Below are 25,713 nucleotides of genomic sequence, written 5' to 3'. Positions count from 1 at the left end.
TTAAAGTCAATATTGAATGAAGCAGGAAGCAGCTGAGTGGTACCTGGTGCCACCTCCCATGTACTGGGCACGGGGTCAGCAGGAGTCGAAACGGCCCCACCCCCAGTGCAGGGTGGGGGTGGGAAATGAGGCTATAAAGAGGGGCTGGGAGCTGAGAGCCCATCACTGGGGATCTGGTGTGAGCCTCTGTCAGTGAGTGACGGCACCTCCTGCTCCAGCGCCATGGAAACCCTGGTGAGTCCTCCCTGCCCCCCAACTACTCCTGCCCCATAGAAACCCTAGTGAGTTGCCCTCCCCAGCCCTTCCGCTGTCCCATAGAGCTGCAGTGAAGTCCCTTCTGTCCCCCACCTCCTCTTGCCCCACAGAAACTCTGATGAGACCCCCTACCCTCCACCTCCTCCTACTCCATGGAAACCCTGGTGAATCCCCCTGAACCCCATCTCCTCCTACCATAAGTATATCCTGGTGAGTCCCCCCTTCCCACACCTCCTCCTGCCCCACAGAAACCCTGCCCCATGGAGCTGCAGTGGAGTCCCCCAACCGCCGCCTCCTCCTGCCCCATGGAAATCTGGTGAGTCTCCCTGCCCCCCATCTCCTCCTACCACAAGTAAACTCTGGTGAGTCTCCCTGTCACTGTGCCTCAGTGGGTCACAGCTGAGAATGCCAGATTCAGGACAAACTGCTGAGAAACAGGGCAGAGTCACTGCAAACTGGTGGTTAGTCTATCATTAGACTATAGCCAGGGCCAGATTAGCCTTTTGTGGGCCTGGCGCCAAACATATTTGTGGGCCCCCATGGGACACAGAAGGAGCACTGGAACCTCCCCCCACCATGCCTCTTCCCCCCATCCCAAGGTCCTGCCACTCACTGCTCTCCCTCCCTCCATTCCCATGGATTTAAGCAAAGTGAACAAAGTCACTGTATGCTTTGCCTTTATATGTCCATCACTTCTTTTCTGACAAACAAGAAAACTTAATCACTTAATCCACTTCCAAGAAATGCAGGCATAAATGTGCATGAAACTTTTCCCCATAAATGAGCCTTATTTGGTCCTTCCTACTTGCAAGCAATTTTTGACCGCTCAGAGCATGGCATTTTCTAAAGCCAGATCTTAATTACATTTATTACTAAATAATGTCTTAATCTGATAAATAAAATAGTGTTTAATCTCTTTGGCATCCAGAAATCAGACTTCTGGACATGGTAACAAACTCTACATAACAGTAACATTATAAAACAAAGCCTTATGTTGTGTACATACCAGAGCAGGATTAGAATGAAAATCCTTGAGATTTCAATATCTGCACAGAGGATAAAATGCACAACTTCCAGTAACAACAATAGAAAAGACATATCGAATGCTCTTCTTACTGCACTGCAGAAGGTGGTTTAGGGATTTGGGGATTATTATTATTATTATTTTGCCTTCATCTATCACTATTCCTTAATTTCTGGACTGGCAGGGGTCTGCCCAGGTTGGTCCCCAGAGTGAGGCAGGGGCCAGGAACAAGCACAGCGGGGTGGGGGTGAGGGGGTGGACAGGATCCGCGGGGGCAGCGCAGAGCTAGTACCTATCTCTCTCCACCAGATCGGAATCCTTGGGAGCCAGTTCTCTCTCTCTCCAGCTGAGCTACAGCTCCTCCAGGCTGCAGCAGTTGCACTTCCCACCCTCCTGGCGGGGAAGCTGATTGTAGTTACTCCTGTAACTGGATTTTTAGTGTCTGGTCAGCAGTGTTGACTGGACACTGCCAGGTTTGCTTTTCAACCAGACTTTCTGGTCAAAAACTGGACACCTGGCAACAGGGGGGCACAGGGGGCCATGGAGCCATCACTTTTTTCCTGGCTTAAGGGCGAGCGACAGGGTTGGGAGGAAGCAGAGAGGAGTGAGTGGCGGGTGAGGCCTCAGGAAAGAGGTAGAACAGGGGCAGGAAAAGTCAGAACAATGGTGGGGCCCCAGGGGGAAGAGGTGGAGTGGGGGCTGGGTCTCGGGAAGAGGCCGAGCAGGGGTGGGGCCACAGTCAGGGCGCTGGTGTGGGCCCCGTGCCATTGTAAACCCGGTACTGATTATACCAAGCCAATAACAAAAATAAGCTTCTGTCTCACCACATAAATAGACAAGAAATTAAAAATTCAGTCTCCTTAGGCATTTCAGCCCTTATTTCACCACCCAGACACTAGACTTTATGATGAGTGGTTATTGAAAACCAATTTTATCAAACAAAGGGTTCTTCTGATCTCAAGAAATCAGCCACACGCCCAGGTCAATGTATAACTCAGATCTCACACAATAATCACACTGTTGCCAATCCTTTAGTAACTAAAAACTAACGGTTGATTAATAAGAGAAAAGAAAAAGAGTTTAAGTGGTTAATAGATCATATACATACACTCATGGTAATGTTCTTATTTCAGGTTTGTACTAGTCATGTTATAGACTGCTGGCTTGTAAAGTCTCTAGTAAGTTCCAAAAGATTGGACGGTCCTCAGTCCTTAGTTCAAGATGCTCCTTTTAGTTGTAAATCCACAGTCAAGAGACTCAGGGCAGGAAAGAGGCAAAATGGAGTCACTCCAGGGATCTTTTATATCCTCTGCCATGTGCTTGGAATTTTACTGTCCCAAACAAAGCCTACAGCCCTTGTCTGTGGAAAGTTACTGGCATAAGATGGAATCCTGGGTCACACGAGCATATCACATATCCTTACATAGGGTTGCCAACTTTCTAATCACACAAAACCGAACACCCGGTGTACCTTGCCCCTCCCTAAGGCCCCGTCCCTGCCCTGCCCCTTCTCCAGTGGCCCACCCTCTTCTCGTTCCATCCCCTTAGAATCATAGAATATCAGCGTTGGAAGGGACCTCAGGAGGTCATCTAGCCCAACCCCCTGCTCAAAGCAGGACCAATTCCCAACTAAATCATCCCAGCCAGGGCTTTGTCAAGCCTGACCTCTAAGGAAGGAGATTCCACCACCTCCTAGGTAACCCATTCCAGTGCTTCACCACCTTTCTAGTGAAAAAGTTTTTCCTAATATCCAACCTAAACCTCCCCCACTGCAACTTGAGACGATAACTCCTTGTTTTGTCATCTGGTACCACTGAGAACAGTCTAGATCCATCCTCTTTGGAACCCCTTTTCAGGTAGTTGAAAGCAGCTATCAAATCCCCCCTCGTTTTTCTCTTCTGCAGACTAAATAATCCCAGTTCCCTCAGCCTCTCCTCATAAATCCTGTGCTCCAGACACCTAATCATTTTTGTTGCCCTCCACTGGACTCTTTCCAATTTTTCCACATCCTTCTTGTAGTGTGGGGCACAAAACTGGACACAGTATTCCAGATGAGGCCTCACCAATGTCGAATAGAGGGGAACGATCACGTCCCTCGATCTGCTGGCAATGCCCCTACTTATACAGCCCAAAATGCCGTTAGCCTTCTTGGCAACAAGGGCACACTGTTGACTCATATCCAGCGTCTCATCCACTGTGACCCCTAGGTCCTTTTCTGCAGAACTGCTGCCTAGCCATTCGGTCCCTAGTCTGTAGCAGTGCATGGGATTCTTCCGTCCTAAGTGCAGGACTCTGCACTTATCGTTGTTGAACCTCATCAGATTTCTTTTGGCCCAATCCTCTAATTTGTCTAGTTCCCTCTGTATCCGATCCCTACCCTCTAGCGTATCTACCACTCCTCCCAGTTTAGTGTCATCTGCAAACTTGCTGAAGGTGCAGTCCATGCCATCCTCCAGATCATTAATGAAGATATTGAACAAAACTGGCCCCAGGACCGACCCTTGGGGCACTCCTCTTGATACCGGCTGCCAACTAGACATGGAGCAATTGATCACTACCCGTTGAGTCCAACGATCTAGCCAGTTTTCTATCCACCTTACAGTCCATTCATCCAGCCCATACTTCTTTAACTTGGTGGCAAGAATACTGTGGGAGACCATATCAAAAGCTTTGCTAAAGTCAAGGAATAACACATCCACTGCTTTCCCCTCATCCACAGAGCCAGTTATCTCCTCATAGAAGGCAATTAGGTTAGTCGGGCATGACTTGCCCTAGGTGAATCCATGCTGACTGTTCTGATCACTTTCCTCTCCTCTAAGTGCTTCAGAATTGATTCCTTGAGGACCTGCTCCATGATTTTTCCAGGGACTGAGGTGAGGCTGACTGGCCTGTAGTTCCCCGAATCCTCCTTCTTCCCTTTTTTAAAGATGGGTACTACATTAGCCTTTTTCCAGTCATCCGGGACCTCCCCCGATCACCATGAGTTTTCAAAGATAATGGCCAATGGCTCTGCAATCACATCCACCAACTCCTTTAGCACCCTTGGACCCATGGACTTGTGCTCGTCCAGTTTTTCTAAATAGTCCCAAACCACTTCTTTCTCCACAAAGGGCTGGTCACCTCCTCCCCATACTGTGCTGCCCAGTGCAGCAGTCTGGGAGCTGACCTTGTTCGTGAAGACAGAGGCAAAGAAAGCATTGAATACATTAGCTTTTTCCACATCCTCTGTCACTAGGTTGCCTCCCTCATTCAGTAAGGGGCCCACACTTCGCTTGACTTTCTTCTTGTTGCTAATATACCTGAAGAAACCCTTTTTATTACTCTTAACATCTCTTGCTAGCTGCAACTCCAAGTGTGATTTGGCCTTCCTGATTTCACTCCTGCACGCCTGAGCAATATTTTTATACTCCTCCCTGGTCATTTGTCCAATCTTCCACTTCTTGTAAGCTTCTTTTTTGTAAGCTTCCCTCCGACACTCGCTCTCCTCCACCCTCCCTCACTTCCACTGGACTGGGGCAAGGGGTTGGGGTGCGGGATGGGGGTGAGGGCTCCGGCCGGGGATGTGGGCTCTGGGGTGGGGCCAGGGTTGAGGGATTTGGGGTGTTGGAAAGGGCTCTGGACTGGGGCAGGTAGTTGGGGTGTGGAGAGGTATGAGCTCTGGAATGGGGCTGTGAGCTCCAGGTGGGGCCAAAAATAAGGGGTTCAGGGTGCGGGAGAGGGCTCCGCACTAGGGCAAGGCATTGGGGTGTGTGGAGGGGGATCAGGGCTGGGGCAGGGGGTTGGGGTGTGGGAGAGGGTGTGCGGTCCCGACGGTGCTTACTGCAGCTCCCAGGAACTGACAACCAGGTCCCTGTGGCCCCTGAGGCAAATGGAAGGCCAGGGAGGCTCCGCTGCTGCTCTTGCACCCACAGGCACTGCCCCCGCAGCTCCCATTGATTGCAGCTTCCATCAGGGGCAGAAGTAGTCTTGGCACATCAGTTGGCAGCCCCCAGGGGGTTTCTGTGATCCAACCCATCACACACACACACACCTGCCCTCCACCTCCTCTTGTCCCATGGAAGTTCCCTCTGCCCTCCCGCACCTCTCCCTGGAGCCCCAGGGAAATCTCCTCTGCCCCCACCTACCACTGGCCCAATTGGATTTCCATTTGCCCAGGGCAGCGCCTCTCACCCCAGTCCAGCCACCTGGGGTTGGGGGGGGGTCTCTGTCTCTGTCTGGGACTGTCTCTGGTTCAGCCCATGAGCTGCAGCAGCTGATCCCATCTCTGGGGGGGAGGGTGAACCCTGATCCCAAACAGTCACACCCTTGTGTCCCCCTGACCCCGCTCTGCCTTGTCCATGCAGCATCCCAGAGCCAGCCTGTGGCTTCTAGTGCTGGGTACTGCTGTCCTGCTGGACCTGGGCACCCAGCCAATCTGGGGCATTGAGGACAACAGCAAGCTGCTCACGGGCATCAATGAAAAAGCGCTGACTAGGTTCCTCATACACGTCAAGAGGTGAGTGACTGGCTGGGCCAGGCTGGTTCTGACAGGTTAGGGGGGCCCTTTGAACCCCTCCACAGGGGCTGTCAGAGAGACCATCCCATGCACACAGTGCCAGGTCCTGGGCAGTCAAATGAGCATGGCTGCTCCTGGGCACGGCCCCCAAGTTGAGCTATGGACCAGAGCCAGCAGGGAACAGGGCAGCTGGGGGGTACAGAGGAAAAGGGGCCAGAAGTCTGGGGTGCTGATGGACCAGCTGGCCCCTATGGACCATGGGGGGGCAGAGTCATGCACGGGGGGTGCAGCCTTCACTCTGAATTCCCTGGGACTGTTGTCTCCATCCACTCTCCTACCCATCCCTGGCTCCACATCTGCTGCCTTCACAGCTCCCAGGGTGCCCCATGGGGGTGGGAGGGTTAGCTGGCAGGTGCCCTGGAAGGGGTTGGATGTCAGGCATCCAGGGGAAGGGTTGGCTGGCAGGTGCCATAGGGAGGGGGAGAGGGGTTGGTTGGTAGGTGCCCTGGGATAGGCTTGGTTGGTACATGTCCCAGGCAGTGGGGGGCTGTCAGAGTAGCAGTGAGGCTGGCTAGCTGGTGCTGCCCTCTCCCCACTCCCAATTTTGTCTGGCTTTGGCTCTAGGGGCATGAATGATACCCCCCAGTATGCAGTGGCCACGCTGCTGCCACGCGCGGCCTGCCAGCAACCAGCCCTCGCAGAGCAGGAAGGTGCCACCATCCAGAAGAGGCTGCGTGATGTCCGGGCCAAGGGAAAACTGGATCGAGACTTCTACATCAACCAGGACAACTTCATGGTGGCCATTTTGCAGAAGGGCGAGTATACGACCTGGCACGCGGAGGCTGTGCTGGTGGGCACCATCAACACACCTGACTTCAGAGGCAACTTCCTGGAAAGGTTCCTGGCCACCAAAAAGCAGCAGTATCCACCCAACAACAGCTGCTTCATCTTCTTCTCCCTGATCTCTCCCTGCCTAGATTATTGCCTGAACCCCAACAGCAGCACATACATCTTGTCAGACCTGGAGCGCAGCTTGCAGGGCTTCGATTCCCGTTTCCAAGCCTTTGCTTTCAAGTATGCTTACGAGGAGGATAAACCCAAGGGCAAAAAGCAGGTGTGGGAAGCCTGGCGCCAGATCCCCATGCCCCTGTTCCGCTGCTTCTTCTACCCTCCCGCCAGCTGCATGAGATGCAACAACAAGACCCTAGATAATAGGTGCTTTGATGAAATCTGGCAATTTTCCGCCAAAGACTATTTCGGCTAACACCCCATGGAGGATGGAGGGGGGGCACTCGCCCTGGCTCTGCCACACTCGGCTTCTCTTGCTTTGCTGGGCTCTTTGCCCTCTGAGAGGCGCTGCTTCCGCAAGAGGAGGGTACAACATCCCCTCTTCCTTCCCCAGTATCCTGGGTCCACACCCACCCATCTCGGGGCTGGAGTCAGTCTCTGCCCAGCCAGCAGGAGCCAGGGTTGTAAGGATGCAGGAGAGCCAGGCTCAGCTACTTTTGCCATGGCCTGATGGAACTGGATTCCCAACCTGGGCAGCAGCGTCCCTTATGGTAATGCTGGCCCTTCTATAGAGCTCCCCAACCTAAATCCCCAAAGCTAGGTTGGGGCAGTAGCCCCAGTCTACAACAGCAGAAACAGAACAGAGGAGGGCAAGGACCCACCCAAAGTCACACAGAAGTCAGTGGCTGAGTCAGGGGAAACAAAATAAACAGGAGTTTTGGCCCATTCTCTAACTACATTCTTGGAGTTTTGACTAGAACCCAGGAGTGCTGAGGCCCAGTCCCCCTCCCTCCACCCCTACTATAACTACTTAACCTGCTCCCCTCCCTGAGCTGGGGACAGAACCCAGGCGTCCTGGCTCCCTGCCCCCTGCTCTAACCACCAGACCTTGCTCTCTCACAGAGACAGGGATGGAACCCAGGAGTCCTGACTTCTTAGTTGGAGTTTCAGGGGATGGGGGGCGGTTCTGCAGTGGGTCAAGGGTGGGTCCTACTGTGCTGGCACTTTGCCTGCATCTGGCTATTGCTGTGATTGGCACTAATAAAGCTTCTAAGCATCCTTAAGTCTCTGGTCTCTCTGTGCTGCATCCCCCCATTCGGGACCCTGCTGCCCCCCACCACGCAGCAGCTGGCCCCTCCCTCTGCACCAGCCCAAGAGCCTCTGATCTCAGGGGGCAGGGTGTCCCATGGAGCTGGGGCGTCCCATCGAGCTGGGGCCACTGGAGAGATGAGGAGAGAGTAGGGTGATCAGATGTCCCAATATATGGGTCTTTGTCTTATATAGGTGCCTATTACCCCCCAATCCCTGTCCCGATTTCTCACAATTGCTATCTGGTCAACCTAGGAGAGAGGCTAGTCAAGGGGCTGGTGAGAGTCCAGGCCGCCCTGGTCCCAGGTCTCCCAGCATCTCCCTACAAGGGGCCTCCTGCTCATTGGAATGACTCCAGCCAGGCTGGCTCTGGGGGGACAACGGATCCCAGGTTGGGGAGCAGCCACTCAGCCCCCGTTCCTTGCTGCTGCTCAGCTCCCTGCTCCAGAGACGGGTCCCCTCAGTCCACCATCCTAGGTCACAAGCAGCCATTCCCCATGCTTAGAGCCCTGGCCAACCTCGCCAACTTGGGGCTGGCAACAGGTCATAGAGCCCAAGGGCTGAAACTCTGGCCTACACAATGGAGGGTGGGGTCAGGGCAGCACAACCCCTCCCCATACACACACACAATCTACCCTGTGTGTAACACAGCATGACACCCACACAACACACATGATGCAGCACTGGGCACAATTCCTGTCCCTGGCAGGGCCCAGCTCAGAGCAGCCCCCCCCCAACTCCCCTCCAAGGTCCAGCCCAGTGCAGCCCCCTCCCCCGCACCCAACTAGGGTTGCCAGGTGACCGGTTTTGGAGCAGAACACCCAGTCGAAAAGGGACACTAGCGGCTCCAGTCAGCACTGTTAAAAGTCCGGTTAGCAGTGCAGCGGGGCTGGCCAATGGGAGCTGCGGAAGTGGCACCTGCAGACAGGGGCAGTGCGCAGAGCCCCCAGGCCTGCCCCTCTCCCTAGGAGCCGGAGGGGCGTGACACCACTTCCCGGGAGCTGCCTGAGGTCAGCGCCGTACATAGCCCGCCACATGCTCTCGGCCATTTGCTCCCCACACAGGGGCTGCCGGCGCCCATGGAGACAGCCAGAGGAGCTGTGGGAAACCACACAGTTGGCCGTGTGCACCCACTCCAGAGCAGAGCCGTGCTTCGAAACAAGCTGGATTAAAGCAGGGGTAATGCACGCCCAGGGACACAAACCACATGGGTTGCGCTGCACAAGCCGCTAGGTTACACAAAACGCAGAGAAGTTACAGGGCTGGTTGCAGAACTCCTGCTGCAGCCTAAGTGAGGGCCACAGGGCCGGGCTCCCAGGGCTCCGTAAACAACCCGCCTCTTCTCTGCCTGCATCTCTCACCTCCCTGGCTAGGGCCTGGTCTACACTAGGCGTTTATGTCGAAGTTAGCGCCGTTATTTCGAATTAACCCTGCACCCGTCCACACCGCGAAGGTATTTAGTTCGACATAGAGGTCTCTTTAATTCGACTTCTGTACTCCTCCCCAACGAGGGGAGTAGCGCTAAATTCGACATGGCCATGTCGAATTAGGCTAGGTGTGGATGGAAATCGACGCTAATAGCTCCGGGAGCTATCCCACAGTGCACTACTCTGTTGACGCTCTGGACAGCAGTACGAGCTCGGATGCTCTGACCAGCCACACAGGAAAAGCCCCGGGAAATTTTGAATTTGAATTCCTTTTCCTGTCTGGCCAGTTTGAATCTCATTTCCTTTCTGGTCATCGTGGCGAGCTCAGCAGCACTGGCAACGATGCAGAGCTCTCCAGCAGTGATGGCCGTGCAATCTCAGAATAGAAAGAGGGCCCCAGCATGGACTGATCGGGAAGTCTTGGATCTCATCGCTGTGTGGGGCGATGAGTCCGTGCTTTCCGAGCTGCGATCCAAAAGACGGAATGCAAAGATCTACGAGAAGATCTCTAAAGACATGGCAGAGAGAGGATACAGCCGGGATGCAACGCAGTGCCGCGTGAAAATCAAGGAGCTGAGACAAGGCTACCAGAAGACCAAAGAGGCAAACGGACGCTCCGGATCCCATCCCCAGACATCCCGTTTCTACGAGGCACTGCATTCCATCCTAGGTGCGGCCGCCACCACTACCCCACCACTGACCGTGGACTCTGAGGATGGGATAGTGTCCACGGCCGGTTCCTCGGACATGTTAGCGGACGGGGAAGATGAGGAAGGAGATGAGGAGGACGAGGCAGTCGACAGCGCTCACAACGCTGATTTCCCCGACAGCCAGGATCTCTTCATCACCCTTACAGAGATCCCCTACCAACCGTCCCCAGCCGTTACCCCGGACACAGAATCTGGGGAAGGATCAGCCAGTAAGTGTTGTAAACATCTAAACATTTATTTGTAACAGAACAGGAATATTAACAATTAAAAAAATGGGTTTCTCATGATTAGTTTGCCCTAGGCGCTTAACAGTTCAGTCATGGGCAGTGCAACTATTGAAAAAAATCTAGCAATGTCCAGTCTTGCATGATTGTCCTGCCCAAGCCGCTCTACTGTTTACTCACTGCTACAGCAGCTAGAGTAAAATGCGGTCTATATGTCCGGGGATGGAGCAGAAATCCTCCTGGGACATCTCGAGGAAGCTCTCCTGGAGGTAATTGGAAATCCGTTGCATTAGGTTCCTGGGGAGAGCGGCCTTATTGGGTCCTCCGTAGTACGACACGTTGCCGCGCCACGAGACAAGCAAGTACTCGGGAATCATAGCTCTGCACAGCAGGGCGGCATACGGCCCTGGTCTTTGGAGGCTTTCCCGGAGCATTCTCTCTTTCTCGCTCTCAGAGATCCTCATGAGGGTGATGTCGCTCATGGTGACCTGCTTTGAATGAGGTAGGGGAATGTTAGTGTTGGGACTGCTTGCTCGTTCCTTTACAGAACTGTAACCGCTGGTTTGTAGCCACGCGGTGGAGGCGGGAGAGGGGAAGCCGAAAGGGATCGTTCCCGGGGACAGCCGCGAGGGTGTGGGACAGGAGCAGCGTTCCTGCTTGCCGGATTGCTGGCAGCAGGGACCGACATTGATTTCAATGTGAAATGAAGCCATTGCTAATATTAAAGTTTTAAGCTGCCACAAGTCTACGGCTTACCATGTCTGCCTGCAACAGAAATTCCGTTGTGCTGCCCCGCTTCTCAAATATGCTCTGCAAAACCCCAGGCACTGAATGCGAAGGCCGAGAATTCGACCTTGTGCTGAGTGCGCATGTGATAGGTGCTGTGCATGGTCTTGTTCACAGAGAAAGACTATGTTCTTTGTTCACAACTACATTTATCTTTCTGAGGAATTCACTCCCTTTTTCCCATTCCCACAGCCCCATCTGCGACTGTCTCACAACCTAGCCTGGCATCACACTCCCAGAGGCTAGCGAGGATTAGGCATAGGAAGAAGAGGACACGGGAGGACATGTTCCTGGAGCTTATGGCCTGCTCCAGAGCCCAGGCAGCACAGCAGACCCAGTGGCGGGAGAACTTGACCCGAATGCACCAAGCCAACATGGATCGGGAGGAGAGGTGGCGGCAGGAAGACCAGCAGGCGACTCAAACGCTGCTTGGACTACTGAGGGAGCAAACGGACACGCTCCGGCGCCTTGTGGATGTTCTGCAGGAACGGAGGCAGGAGGACAGAGCCCCGCTGCAGTCCATCTCTAACCGCCCTCCCCCGCCACCAAGTCCCATACCCCCCTCACCCAAAGTGCACAGAAGGAGAGGCGGCAGAGTCCGTGCTAACTCTCACTCCACCCCTGCAGAGAGCTCCAGTAGCAGAAGGCTCTCATTCCCCAAAATTTGACAAGTTCTTTCCTTCCCGCCTGACACAAGCCCCCGTCCAAGTTTCATCTCCCAGTTCCATGTGTAGTTGATAATAAAAAATACGTTTCTGTTAAGTACTGTTTCCATCATGTTCTTTTGGAGGAGGAGGGGAAAGGGGGTTGGTAATTGGACAGGACAGTCACCTTTGGCAGGGTACATACGCGGGGGCAGGCACAGCAGCAGAGCACATACACAGTGCAGTGATGCAGTGACTAGTTACCCTGGTTAGTCTGGGAGGTTGTTTTCATGTTATGTGGTGGGGGGTGGGTTGCTCTGTGACTTTGTGGCAGGGGAGGGCAGTTACAGATCTTAAGCGGCGGTCCTTATGCAGGATCACAGAGCCACACAGCAGGGGATCTGTAACCGTCCTCCCCCTGCCACAAAGTCACATAGACCCCCCCATACACACAGTCCCTATCAGGAGGGGTGACAGGCTCCGTTGAAACAACCATCCCACCGCAGCGGAGCCTGTCAATCCTTGAGTTTAGAAGCTGCATTCGCGCCACTACACTACACCCGCTCCGCACCACAGTCTGCATCCCAGTTTTTAAAAATTCCCGCGAAAACAGTATTAAAGAAAACGGTGTTCATTAACAAAGTAGAACTATTTTTATTTTGAAACGTGTGTTGGAGGGGGGGTGAAGGGGGTATGTAACTGGAGAGGATAGTCAACATTAACTGGGTAAAGAAACGGGGGCAGGTTTAGCTTCTCAATACACAAACTTTACAGTCACAGGTTACCCTGCTCACTCAGGAACTTTGCTTTCAAAGCCTCCCGGATGCACAGCGCTTCCCGCTGGTCTCTTCTAATCGCCCGGCTGTCTGGCTGTGCGTAATCAGCAGCCAGGCTATTTTCCTCAACCTCCCACCCCGCCATAAAGGTCTCCCCCTTGCTCTCACAGAGATTGTGGAGCACACAGCAAGCTGCTATAACAATGGGGATATTGGTTTCGCTGAGATCACAGCGAGTCAGTAAGCTTCTCCATCTCCCCTTGAGACGGCCAAAAGCACACTCCACCACCATTCTGCACTTGCTCAGCCGGTAGTTGAAGAGTTCTTTTTCAGTGTCCAGGGCGCCAGTATAGGGCTTCATGAGCCAGGGCATTAGCGGGTAGGCTGGGTCCCCGAGGATGACTATAGGCATCTCCACATCCCCAACAGTTATTTTGTGGTCCGGGAAGTAAATACCTTGCTGCAGCCGTCTAAACAGACCAGAGTTCCTGAAAACACGAGCGTCATGAACCTTGCCCGGCCATCCGATGTAGATGTTGGTAAAACGTCCCCTGTGGTCCACCAGTGCTTGCAGCACCATGGAAAAGTAGCCCTTTCGGTTAATGTACTGGGTGGCCTGGTGGTCCGGTGCCAGGATAGGGATGTGAGTTCCATCTATGGCCCCACCGCAGTTTGGGAATCCCACCGCTGCGAAGCCATCTATGATCGCCTCCACGTTTCCCAGGGTCACTACCTTTGGCAGCAGTACATCAACGATTGCCTTGGCTACTTGCATCACAACAACCCCCACGGTAGATTTGCCCACCCCAAACTGGTTCGCGACTGACCGGTAGCTGTCTGGCGTTGCAAGCTTCCAGAGGGCTATGGCCACTCGCTTCTGGACAGTCAGGGCTGCTCGCATCCGGGTGTCCTTGCGCTTCAGGGCAGGGGACAGCAACTCACAAAGTTCCAGGAAAGTTCCCTTCCGCATGCGAAAGTTTCACAGCCACTGGGATTCATCCCAGACCTGCAGCACTATGCAGTCCCACCACTCAGTGCTTGTTTCCCGTGCCCAGAATCGCCGTTCCATGGCATCGACATGACCCATTGCCACCGTGATGTCCTCGGCGCTGGGTCCCCTGCTTTCTGAGAGGTCTGTGCTACTCTCAGACTTCAGGACATCACCGCGGTGCCGTAGCCTCCTCGCCTGACTTTTCTGCATCTGCCTCAGGGAAACCTGTATGATAAGCTGCGAGGCGTTGAGAGCGGCCACAACTGCAGCGATGGTCGCAGCGTGCTCCATGCTCGCAGTGCTGTGGCGTCCGCGCTGTCACTGACTAGAAAAGTGCGCGAACTGATTTCCCGCCGGCGCTTTCAGGGAGGGAGGGCGGGAGTGATGGACGGATGACGACAGTTACCCAAAAGCACCCTGGCCCCTTTTTTTTTACCCAGAAGGCATTTGCGGCTCCACCCAGAATTCCAATGGGCAGCGGGGACTCCGGGAACTGTGGGATAGCTGCCCACAGTGCACCGCTTCCAATGTCGACGCTTTCCCCGTTAGTGTGGACTCACAAAGTCGAATTACTGTCCTTAGTGTGGACACACACGTTCGACTTTGCAATATCGATTCCAAAAATTCAAATTAAGTAAAATCGAACTACTCTCGTAGTGTAGACAAGGCCTAGGTCTTAAATTCCCCCAGGCTGGAGAGCCGTTCTCTGTCCTCAGCTCATGGACTAGTCACGGCGATACACGAAGCGGAACAGATTCAGACAGGGAGATCAAGCCCTCGCCATCCCCAGAATAGCCTTGAGCACCTGCTCCACAGCACAGTTCAAGTTTGGGTGTCCCGCATCCCAGACAAGCGCCCAAGCCCCTGGGCGAACGAGATAGGCGCAGGCGGTTTGCTGAAGGGGAACCTCTAGAAATGACTGCAGGGCAATGTTCTGGGTGCCAAGAACGGGCTTTTCCGATTGGCTGACAAGGCCTGAACATTTTCAGGACCAATCCCAGTGTTTTCCCTGAATTTTTGGTTTGCTGGATGCACTGAAAAATCAGTGATTCGCCCAGCTCTGGTGAGAACATCACACGCTGGCCAGCGCTGACAGGAGCAGGCCCTGTGATGAGATTAGCAGCTTCTTTATTTAATTCAACTAATTGTCTTAATCTTGATTTAGTCCATCCCTCCACAAAGAGACTGATCTATCTACCTCCATACGTACCCATCTATGTATCTGTCCCCATGCACCCGCACTGTCTATCCATCCATCCCCATACACCCCATCTAATCTATCTATCCTTCCCCATATACCCCTTCTCTCTATCTGTCCCCATACACATCTATCTATCCATCGCCCTCTATCTCTCTATCGCCATACATCCCCCTCTCCATTTCACCCCATATACCCCATCTATCTATCTATCCCCATCCATCTGTCCCAATGAACCCCTCTATCTATCTATCTATTCCCATACACCCCCTCTATCTATCTATCTATCTATCTATCTAAGTGATATTTACAGTACCTTTCCCTGGAACTATCCAGCAATTTGCTCTCCCGAAATGTCTCTGCCCAGCATTACCCCACCCCCAACATTCATCCCCCAGCTTTGTCCTTTGTCTCTGAGGACGGCAGGGGCAGAACCAGCTTCCCCAAACACTCACCCCAGAGGCAGAGGCTCAGCGCGCCAAGCACTGCGAGACCCCAAGCCCCAGCTCTAGCCATGCCCCATGGGCCGCAGCAGGCTCCGCTCCGTGGGGTCCAGGGGCGAGGAGCAACTCTTCCCTCTGATCTCTGCTGCTCCGGGGTCAGCCCGAGAACCTGCAGCCCTCTCTGCTCTGAGTGTCAGCACCTGCCCCGACCTCTGTGATGCTCAGCCGTGGGCTGAGGGCCCCACCTCCCGCCAGCTGACAATGGAAACTTCTCTGCTCGCAGCGCTGGCTCTTGCAGAGCCATGTGTGCTGATGCACGACAGCAGGAGGACCAAGGGGCTGGCAGCGAGGGGTTTGCAGCTGAGATCCGACAAGAAACGGGGGCTGGAGGCTTCTCCGGGCACTGAGAGCAGCACAGGAGAAGGCCCTTGTGCCCACAGGGTGGGCAATGTGTGCGGGGACAGACAGGAGGCCGGGCAGGAGTGGCGCCAGGGTTTTTGCTACCCTAGGTGGCAGTGCTCCTCCTCTGAGCTTTCATGGGGCCTGGGGTCTTCGGCGGCGGGGGTCCTTCCACTCCGTGTCTTTGGGGCACTTTGGTGGTGGGTCCTGGAGCGAGTGAAGGACCCGCCGCCGAATTTCTGCCGAAGATCCGGAGCGGAAGGACCCCTCGCTGCTGAATTTCTGCCGAGGGCGGCAAAATGCCACCCCACAAATCCTGCCACCCTAGGCGATTACCTAGGGTCGCCCAGTGGAAGCACCAGCCCTGAGGCCAGGACAGATGACGGGGAGCAGCTGGAGAGCGGGAGGGAGAGAGACAAAGTTCTGAGACATGAGACGGATCCAGGGAATTTGACTCTGGGCTCTGACATCAGTGAGGGAAGGGGAAATTCTATGCCCTGTGTGATTCAGGGGTCAGGCTACATCCGTGGCTCTCAAGCACTCCACCCCACGTGCCTCTCCCTTTCTCCTTCCCCTTCCTCACTGCCCCCCACGGGCAGTGGGTATCAAAGGCCAGGGCAGGCTAAGCCTCCTCAGACCTAGGCTGTGGCCCCGCCCATGTTCCACCCCCAGGCTCCGCCCTCTATCCTGAAGCTGGTGGGAGCTCACTCAGCCTCCAAAGTGGGAGCTAACATGCTGCCCATGCTGCCCCCAATCTCACTTCTAAATACACTCGTTGTATTTGTTCCTCATGGAAGCTGCTGCAGTTGGTCACATAGCGTGCATGTTTCACAGGCAGAGACAGAAAGGATTGCACCAGCCTTGGGCGGGAGAGTCAAAAGGGCCTGTGTGATTGAGGAGTGAAATCCCAGGTAAAGTCACCTGCAAACTGTCTGAAATCTGCCGAACCTACCTCCCACCAGACATGTGGCAGGTAGATACACAACACTGGGGTGGGTTGTGTGGGTGAGGTTTTATCAACATGGATTCAAGATTAAAAGCATTAATTCCTGCCTCTTTTTTCTGGACTAATGTGGCCAAATCAATGCATGTGGCTCAAACCTTTATAGATGTTAAGGCCAGAAGAGACCATTCTGGTCAGCTAGTTGGCCCTCTTGTATAACACAGTGGTTCCTGCATCCAGCCAGTAGCTTATAGTTGAGCTGGAGCAGATCTTTGCGAAAGATGCCCAGTCTCCTTATACAGACACCTAGGACTGTGGTGGATTCTCCATCATGTGGAAAGTTGTTCCACTGGTAATTGCTCTTCCTGGAAAACAGCAGTAAGCAGGGTCTGAATGAGCTCTACCCCAACATCGAGTGATGAACCAGGGGAAAAGACCTCCGGAGCAGACCGTATTTACATAGACACACCCACTCTGCCAACGTGATCACAGACACAGCTGCTGACTGCGGGAGTCACCCTAAGTGTAACAACATCGCTAGCTAAGCAGGGAGTAGTGATGCCAAATTCATGTGAAAGTCAGAGCAGTGTGGGGTTCATGTTCTTGGCTTTGCTTTCAGAGTTTTCTAGCCTAGTTGTTTCTTTAGTGTTTAGAGTTGGAACCCATCAGACTTGGTGGTGGGTCTTTGTTTCTGCTCAGTGATTCACAGCACTGAAATGGCTGGTGAGCAGGTTTATTGGGCTGAGACTTAGGTCTCTGGTAGGGATGGGGTGCAGTAATAGATAGATAAGACAGAGGGTCCAGCAGTAGTGAGGGGAAATCATGGCCTTGTGAAATCACTCACAGCTGGGCTAAGGGGGGAACTCTCAGGAGGTGGTATTCTACAGATGGCAGCTAGCAGCCGCAGTGATAAGCCAGGGGAAAGGTGTCAGAGATCAGAGGCAAATGCCCCAGCGAGTGGCAAGTGGCGGCAGAGATAATGGCAGCACCAGTGGCATTGCACAACCCTCCCCTTTACGGTTAGGGAAAGAACCCACATGAATGCACCCCTGAATTCTGGGACCTTGCTGGCTTTGCACAAGCAAAGGTCCCAGTGAGTGGGGTGCAGCGGAGAGAAAAGGGGAATGGTGTGTTAAAGGGATATTCATCTGCCAAAAAGAAGAACAGGAGGACTTGTGGCACCTTAGAGACTAACAAATTTATTAGAGCATAAGCTTTCGTGGACTACAGCCCACTTCTTCGGATGCTGTAGTCCACGAAAGCTTATGCTCTAATAAATTTGTTAGTCTCTAAGGTGCCACAAGTCCTCCTGTTCTTTTTGCGGATACAGACTAACACGGCTGCTACTCTGAAACTATTCATCTGCCAGACTTTCACACCGCAAGGTGGGACACTGAGGCAAAGGGCACTGCCCAAGATTTGGGGGGCAGGTATTTACTTGTGGTTTGCAGGCTTTTGAATGGTGACTGCAGTTTTTTCCCAAACTAATTCTGGGTTCCCGCTCCCTTTCTATACAAGTTTTCTTTTGTTACACACAGACACAGGGATTGCAAGCGGGGAATTATTGCCTCTTAGGCCTTGTCTACACTACGAGAGTTGTTCGAATTTACTTGCATCGAATTTTTGGAATCAATATTGCAAAGTCGAACGTGTGTGTCCACACGAAGGACAGTAATTCGACTTTGTGAGTCCACACTAACGGTGAAAGCGTCGACATTCGAAGCGGTACACTGTGGTCAGCTATCCCACAGTTCCCGCAGTCCCCTCTGCCCATTGGAATTCTGGGTGTAGCCGGCAATGCCTTCTGGGTAACAAAATGTGTCGAGGGTGCTTTTGGGTAACTGTCGTCATCCATCCATCACTCCCGCCCTCCCTCCCTGAAAGCGCCGGCGGGAAATCAGTTTACGCACTTTTCCAGTCATTGACAGCGCGGACGCCACAGCACTGCGAGCATGGAGCACGCTGCGACCATCGCTGCAGTTGTGGCCGCTCTCAACGCCTCGCAGCTTATCATACAGGTTTCCCTGAGGCAGATGCAGAAAAGTCAGGCGAGGAGGCTACGGCACCGCGGTGATGTCCTGAAGTCTGAGAGTAGCACAGACCTCTCAGAAAGCAGGGGACCCAGCGCCGAGGACATCACGGTGGCAATGGATCATGTTGATGCCGTGGAACGGCGATTCTGGGCACGGGAAACAAGCACTGAGTGGTGGGACCGCATAGTGCTGCAGGTCTGGGATGAATCCCAGTGGCTGCGAAACTTTCGCATGCGGAAGGGAACTTTCCTGGAACTTTGTGAGTTGCTGTCCCCTGCCCTGAAGTGCAAGGACACCCGGTTGCGAGCAGCCCTGACTGTCCAGAAGCGAGTGGCCATAGCCCTCTGGAAGCTTGCAACGCCAGACAGCTACCGGTCAGTCGCGAACCAGTTTGGGGTGGGCAAATCTACCGTGGGGGTTGTTGTGATGCAAGTAGCCAAGGCAATCGTTGATAGTACTGCTGTCAAAGGTAGTGACCCTGGGAAACGTGGAGGCGATCATAGATGGCTTCGCAGCGATGGGATTCCCAAACTGCAGTGGGGCCATAGATGGAACTCATATCCCTATCCTGGCACCGGACCACCAGGCCAGCCAGTACATTAACTGAAAGGGCTACTTTTCCATGGTGCTGCAAGCACTGGTGGACCACAGGGGACGTTTTACCAACATCTACGTGGGATGGCCGGGCAAGGTTCATGACGCTCGTATTTTCTGGAACTCTGGTCTGTTTAGACGGCTGCAACAAGGTATTTACTTCCCGGACCACAAAATAACTGTTGGGGATGTGGAGATGCCTATAGTCATCCTCGGGGACCCAGCCTACCCGCTAATGCCCTGGCTCATGAAGCCCTATACTGGCGCCCTGGACACTGAAAAAGAACTCTTCAACTACCGGCTGAGCAAGTGCAGAATGGTGGTGGAGTGTGCTTTTGGCCGTCTCAAGGGGAGATGGAGAAGCTTACTGACTCGCTGTGATCTCAGCGAAACCAATATCCCCATTGTTATATCAGCTTGCTGTGTGCTCCACAATCTCTGTGAGAGCAAGGGGGAGACCTTTATGGCAGGGTGGGAGGTTGAGGAAAATAGCCTGGCTGCTGATTACGCACAGCCAGACAGCCGGGCGATTAGAAGAGACCAGCGGGAAGCGCTGTGCATCCGGGAGGCTTTGAAAGCAAAGTTCCTGAGTGAGCAGGGTAACCTGTGACTTTAAAGTTTGTGTACAGAGAAGCTGAACCTGCCCCCGTTTCTTTACCCAGTTAATGTTGACTATCCTATCCATTTACATACCCCCTTCGCCCCCCTTCCAACACACGTTTTGAAATAAAAATAGTTCTACTTTGTTAATGCACACCGTTTTCTTTAATACTGTTTTCGCGGGAATTTTTAAAAACTGGGACGCAGACTGTGGTGCGGAGCGGGTGTAGTGTAGTGGCGCGAATGCAGCTTCTAAACTCAAGGATTGACAGGCTCCGCTGCGGTGGGATGGTTGTTTCAACGGAGCCTGTCACCCCTCCTGATCGGGACTGTGTGTATGGGGGGGACTATGTGACTTTGTGGCAGGGGGAGGACGGTTACAGATCCCCTGCTGTGTGGCTCTGTGATCCTGCATAAGGACCGCCGCTTAAGATCTGTAACTGCCCTCCCCCGCCACAAAGTCACAGAGCAACCCACCCCCCACCACATAACATGAAAACAACCTCCCAGACTAACCAGGGTAACTAGTCACTGCATCACTGCACTGTCTATGTGCTCTGCTGCTGTGCCTGCCCCCGCCTATGTACCCTGCCAAAGGTGACTGTCCTGTCCAATTACCAACCCCCTTTCCCCTCCTCCTCCAAAAGAACATGATTGAAACAGTAGTTAACAGAAACGTATTTTTTATTATCAACTACACATGGAACTGGGAGGTGAAACTTGGACGGGGGCTTGTGTCAGGCGGGAAGGAAAGAACTTTTCAAATTTGGGGGAATGAGAGCCTTCTGCTACTAGAGCTCTCTGCAGGGGTGGAATGAGAGTTAGCAGGGACTCTGCCGCCTCTCCTTCTTTGCACTTTTGGTGAGGTGGGTATGGGACTTGGTGGCGGGGGAGGGCGGTTAGAGATGGACTGCAGCGGGGCTCTGTCCTCCTGCCTCCGTTCCTGCAGAACATCCACAAGGCGCCGGAGCGTGTCCGTTTGCTCCCTCAGTAGTCCAAGCAGCGTTTGAGTCGCCTGCTGGTCTTCCTGCCGCCACCTCTCCTCCCGATCCATGTTTGCTTGGTGCATTTGGGTCAAATTCTCCCGCCACTGGGTCTGCTGTGCTGCCTGGGCTTGAGAACAGGCCATAAGCTCAGAGAACATGTCCTCCCGTGCCTGTCTCTCGTGTCTCAGAGAACATGTCCTCTTCTTCCTACGCCTAATCCGCGCTAGCCGCTGGGAGTCTGATGCCAGGCTAGGTTGTGAGACAGTCGCAGATGGGGCTGTGGAAATGGGAAAAAGGGAGTGAATTCCTCAGAAAGATAAATGTAGTTGTGAACAAAGAACATAGTCTTTCTCTGTGAACAAGACCATGCACAGCACCTATCACATGGGCACTCAGCACGAGGTCGAATTCTCGGCCTTCGCATTCAGTGCCTGGGGTCTTGCACAGCACATCTGAGAAGCGGGGCAGCACAACGGAATTTCTGTTGCAGGCAGACATGGTAAGCCGTAGACTTGTGGCAGTTTAAAACTTTTATATTACCACTGGCCTCATTTCACATTTAAAGCAATGTCAGTCCCTGCTGCCAGCAATCCGGCAAGCGGGAACCCTGCCCCTGTCCCACCCCCTCGCGGCTGTCCCCGGGAACGATCCCTTTCGGCTGCCCCTCTACCGCCTCCACCACGTGGCTGCAAACCACCGGTTACAGTTCTGTAAAGGAACGAGCAAGCAGTCCCAACACTAACATTCCCCTACCTAATTCAAAGCAGGTCACCATGGGCGACATCACCCTGATGAGGATCTCTGAGAGCGAGAGAGAGAGAATGCTCCGGGAAAGCCTCCAAAGACCAGGGCCGTATGCCGCCCTGCTGTGCAGAGCAATGATTCCCGAGTACTCGTGGCACGGCAACGTGTCGTACTTCGGAGGACCCAATAAGGCCGCTCTCCCCAGGAACCTCATGCAACTGCTTTCCAATTACCTGCAGGCGAGCTTCATCGAGATGTCCCAGGAGGATTACTGCTCTATCCCCGGACATATAGACCACATTTTACTGTAGCTGCAGTAGCAGGGAATAAACAGTAGAGCGGCTTGTGCAGGATAATCACGGAAAACCGGACATTGCTAGATTTTTTTTCAAAACTTGCACTGCCCATGACTAAACCGTTAAGCGCCTAGGGCACAGTAATCATGAACAACCCATTCTTTTAATTGTTAATATTCCTGTTCTGTTAAAAATAAATGTTTAGATGTTTACAACACTTACTGGCTGATCCTTCCCCAGATTCTGTGTCCGGGGTAACGGCTGGGGATGCTTCGTAGGGGATCTCTGTAAGGGTGATGAAGAGATCCTGGCTGTCGGGGAAATCAGCGTTGTGAGCGCTGCTGACTGCCTCGCCCTCCTCATCTCCTTCCTCATCTTCCCCGTCCGCTAACATGTCCGAGGAACCGGCCGTGGAGACTATCCCATCCTCAGAGTCCACGGTCACTGGTGGGGTAGTGGTGGCGGCCGCACCGAGGATGGAATGCAGTGCCTCGTAGAAACGGGATGTCTGGGGATGGGATCCGGAGCGTCCATATTCCTCTTTGGTCTTCTGGTAGCCTTGTCTCAGCTCCTTGATTTTCACGCGGCACTGCGTTGCATCCCGGCTGTATCCTCTCTCTGACATGTCTTTAGAGATCTTCTCGTAGATCTTTGCATTCCGTCTTTTGGATCGCAGCTCGGAAAGCACGGACTCATCGCCCCACACAGCGATGAGATCCAAGACTTCCCGATCAGTCCATGCTGGGGCCCTCTTTCTATTCACAGACTGCACGGCCATCACTGCTGGGGAGCTCTGCATCGTTGCCAGTGCTGCTGTGCTCGCCACGATGTCCAGACAGGAAATGAGATTCAAACTGGCCAGACAGGAAAAGGAATTCAAATTCAAATTTCCCCGGGGCTTTTCCTGTGTGGCTGGTCAGAGCATCCGAGCTCGTACTGCTGTCCAGAGCGTCAACAGAGTGGTGCACTGTGGGATAGCTCCCGGAGCTATTAGCTTCGATTTCCATCCACACCTAGCCTAATTCGACATGGCCATGTCGAATTTAGCGCTACTCCCCTCGTCGGGGAGGAGTACAGAAATCGAATTAAAGAGACCTCTATGTCGAACTAAATAGCATCGCAGTGTGGACGGGTGCAGGGTTAATTCGATGTAACGGCGCTAACTTCGACATAAACGCCTAGTGTAGACCAGGCCTGAGAATCATAGGATATCAGGGTTGGAAGGAAACTGAGGAGGTCATCTAGTCAAACCCCCTGCTCAAAGCAGGACCAAATCCCAACTAAATCATCCCAGCCAGGGCTTTGTCATGCTTGACCTTAAAAACCTCTAAGGAAGGAGATTCCACCACCTCCCTAAGTAACCCATTCCAGTGCTTCACCACCCTCCTAGTAAAAAAGTTTTTCCTAATATCCAACCTAAACCTCCCCCACTGCAACTTGAGACCATTACTCCTTGTTCTGTCATCTGGTACCACTGAGAACAGTCTAGATCCATCCTCTTTGGAACCCCCTTTCAGGTAGTTGAAAGCAGCTATCAAATCCCCCCTCATTCTTCTCTTCTGGAGACTAAACAATCCCAGTTCCCTCAGACTCTCCTCATAAGTCATGTGTTCCAGACCCCTAATCATTTTTGTTGCCCTCCGCTGGACTCTTTCCAATCTTTCCACATCCTTCTTGTAGTGTGGGGCACAAAACTGGACACAGTACTCCAGGTGAGGCCTCACCAATGTCAAATAGAGGGGAACGATGACGTCCCTCGATCTGCTGGCAATTCCCCTACTTATACAGCCCAAAATGTCATTAGCCTTCTTGGCAACAAGGGCACACTGTTGACTCATATCCAGCTTCTCGTCCACTGTAACCCCTAGGTCCTTTTCTGCAGAACTGCTTCCTACCCATTCGGTCCCTAGTCTGTAACAGTGAATGGGATTCTTCCGTCCTAAAAGCAGGACTCTGCACTTGTCCATGTTGAACCTCATCAGGTTTCTTTTGGCCCAATCCTCTAATTTGTCTAGGTCCCTCTGTATCCGATCCCTACCCTCCAGCCTATCTACCACTCCTCCCAGTTTGGTGTCATCTGCAAACTTGCTGAGAGTGCAGTCCATGCCATCCTCCAGATCATTAATGAAGATATTGAACAAAACCGGCTCCAGGACCGACCCTTGGGGCACTCCGCTTGAATCGGGCTGCCAAGTAGACATGGAGCCATTGATCAATAACCGTTGAGTTTGACGATCTAGCCAGCTTTCTATCCACCGTATAGTCCATTCATCCAGCCCATACTGCTTTAACAAGCTGGTCACCTGCCATATTTACTGTAAGTAACCCTTCTGTCCATCTAAGTTGGCAGCAACAAGGTCCGGGTTCTGTATCTAGGGGTTCCGTTTCAATAACGCAATGCAAAACCGGCTCGAGCCCCCACCCAGTGACCTGGGACAATTACATACCACCCCCTGGGCGCCTCTAAGAGGCAATACTTCCCCTCTCGCAAGCACAGAGTCTAAGTGTAGCAGAAAATGTTTAATAACATGAGGTAAACAACATAAATTGGAAAAAACAAAATAAACAGGATTCATAACACAAACCGTGAGCAAAAACCCACCCCAGCAAATTGGGCTGTGTCCTTTCCCTTTGGTTCTTGAATCCAGCAACCCCAAAATCACCCAGAGTCCCCAAAATCCAACACCCCCAAAGTCTCTTGGGTCCAGCAACCACCCAAAGTCCCAAAAGTCCATCAACCCCCAAAGTCTCTGTCCCTGGTCAGTGCAGCCCCAGAGTAAAAGGGGGGCACGCAGGGTGTTAAGGGGCACCTTACATGATCCAAGGCCGACCAGCCATCTCTCCATGGGGTTCCGCCGCAGCCTTCACCACAAGCCAGTCCACTTCCTGCCATCCCACAAACTCCTCTGCTCTACAAGCAGCTCCGCTCTGCTCACGGACCTGTGAGCCACTCTAGCCATCCCCACAAACTGCTCTGCCAGCCACTTAGCAATATAGAGTCAAGCTCTCCCACTAGTTAACACAGCCCTCAGTAATCTCAACTCTTAATAACTTTAGCTCTTTTGTGATTTTAGCTCATAGCAGGGGAACCCCAATGCTAGTACACCATTGGCCCAAAGTGAATTCAGCTCACCAGCCTGTAACTAGACTCTGAATAAAATCAAAGTTAGCTCTGACATTCAACAGTGGGGAAAGGAAATGGTGCAATCAGTGGTTTGAGCCCTCAAGAGGCAACAGGAGCCATACCCTAAGGTACAAATACCTATCCTCATCTTCTCTCAATTCACTGGGTTGTGGAACCCATGTCCCTTGTCTAGTGAGTGCTACTTAGGTGATGGTGAGACACTTTGTCATAATACAGTTTCATTGTCCTTGATTCACATAATCAGGGTAACAACACTTTATTCCTCCTGCCCCAATAACAGAGAAACTGGGGATCCCACCCCATCCAAAGTAACCACTATCAGTTGCTGTTGTCTGCCAGGCAGGTGGGTGTGCCTATGCAAAAAAGATCAGCCCCTGGAGTTCTTTTCCACACTCGCCATAATTCACCACCAGATGTCAGGGTAGAGCTCATCCTGACTCTGCTTACATCCTCCCCCCAGCCGAGAATTTGTCATCCCAACAAATCACACTCCCTATTATACCAACTCACTGGTTCCCTCCAAAGGACCTCAGATAGCCCATTTTAGCTTCCACAAGCCTGTGTGCTAAACATATTGGTTCCTCACTAGTCACCCCAGGTGCATCATAAGTCAACCGTTTTACTGGTCTTATTACCCTGTCTCGTCTATTGAGAATCTCTGTTGCCGTGGTAGGGGGAACAGCCTCTTGAATGACGGATGGAGAGGTTTCCTTTGAGGGCCCCTTGGCTACTGGCATAGGCCCCTGCATTTCTAGTTCTAACAGTGGAGGGTCCAAGGTGCCCAGGACATCCTCCACCTGTGTGGAAGCAGAGAAAGAACTGACAGGAAGGGGATGCAATACATGACAGTTCGTTAGCAAGAGTCAGGCTAACTGTAACCGTGATAACGCGAGATTTGTAGAA

The 25,713-nt window shown here is 52.9% G+C and overlaps 2 protein-coding genes across 3 annotated transcripts; one reads left to right on the top strand and one right to left on the bottom strand.

Moving 5' to 3' along the window:
• Positions 1 to 93: 93 nt before the first annotated feature.
• LOC101942727 (uncharacterized) lies at positions 94 to 7,841 on the top strand. Of its 2 annotated transcripts, none has more exons than XM_065570894.1 (3): positions 94 to 234; positions 5,623 to 5,774; positions 6,399 to 7,841. In XM_065570894.1, the coding sequence occupies exons 1-3, from the start codon at positions 223 to 225 to the stop codon at positions 7,036 to 7,038; spliced, it is 804 nt and encodes a 267-aa protein (XP_065426966.1). In that variant the 5' UTR covers positions 94 to 222; the 3' UTR covers positions 7,039 to 7,841. The 2 variants fall into 2 exon arrangements, with proteins under 2 accessions (XP_065426966.1, XP_065426968.1); XM_065570896.1 differs by lacking the exon at positions 94 to 234 and adding an exon at positions 393 to 419 and having other exon boundaries at positions 6,399 to 7,176.
• Positions 7,842 to 20,150: 12,309 nt separating this feature from the next.
• Positions 20,151 to 25,707, bottom strand: LOC135976298 (uncharacterized). Its single transcript, XM_065571333.1, has 2 exons — positions 21,888 to 25,707; positions 20,151 to 20,902 (listed from the first exon to the last, which is right to left on the bottom strand). The coding sequence occupies exons 1-2, from the start codon at positions 22,462 to 22,464 to the stop codon at positions 20,400 to 20,402; spliced, it is 1,080 nt and encodes a 359-aa protein (XP_065427405.1). The 5' UTR covers positions 22,465 to 25,707; the 3' UTR covers positions 20,151 to 20,399.
• Positions 25,708 to 25,713: the final 6 nt, after the last annotated feature.

The sequence above is a fragment of the Chrysemys picta genome, chromosome 17 (genome assembly GCF_011386835.1).
Source record: "Chrysemys picta bellii isolate R12L10 chromosome 17, ASM1138683v2, whole genome shotgun sequence".
Classification (NCBI taxonomy): Eukaryota; Metazoa; Chordata; order Testudines; family Emydidae; genus Chrysemys; species Chrysemys picta.
The sequence above is the reverse complement of the archived record's forward strand: the minus strand, read 5'-3'. Positions and strand labels throughout refer to the sequence as shown.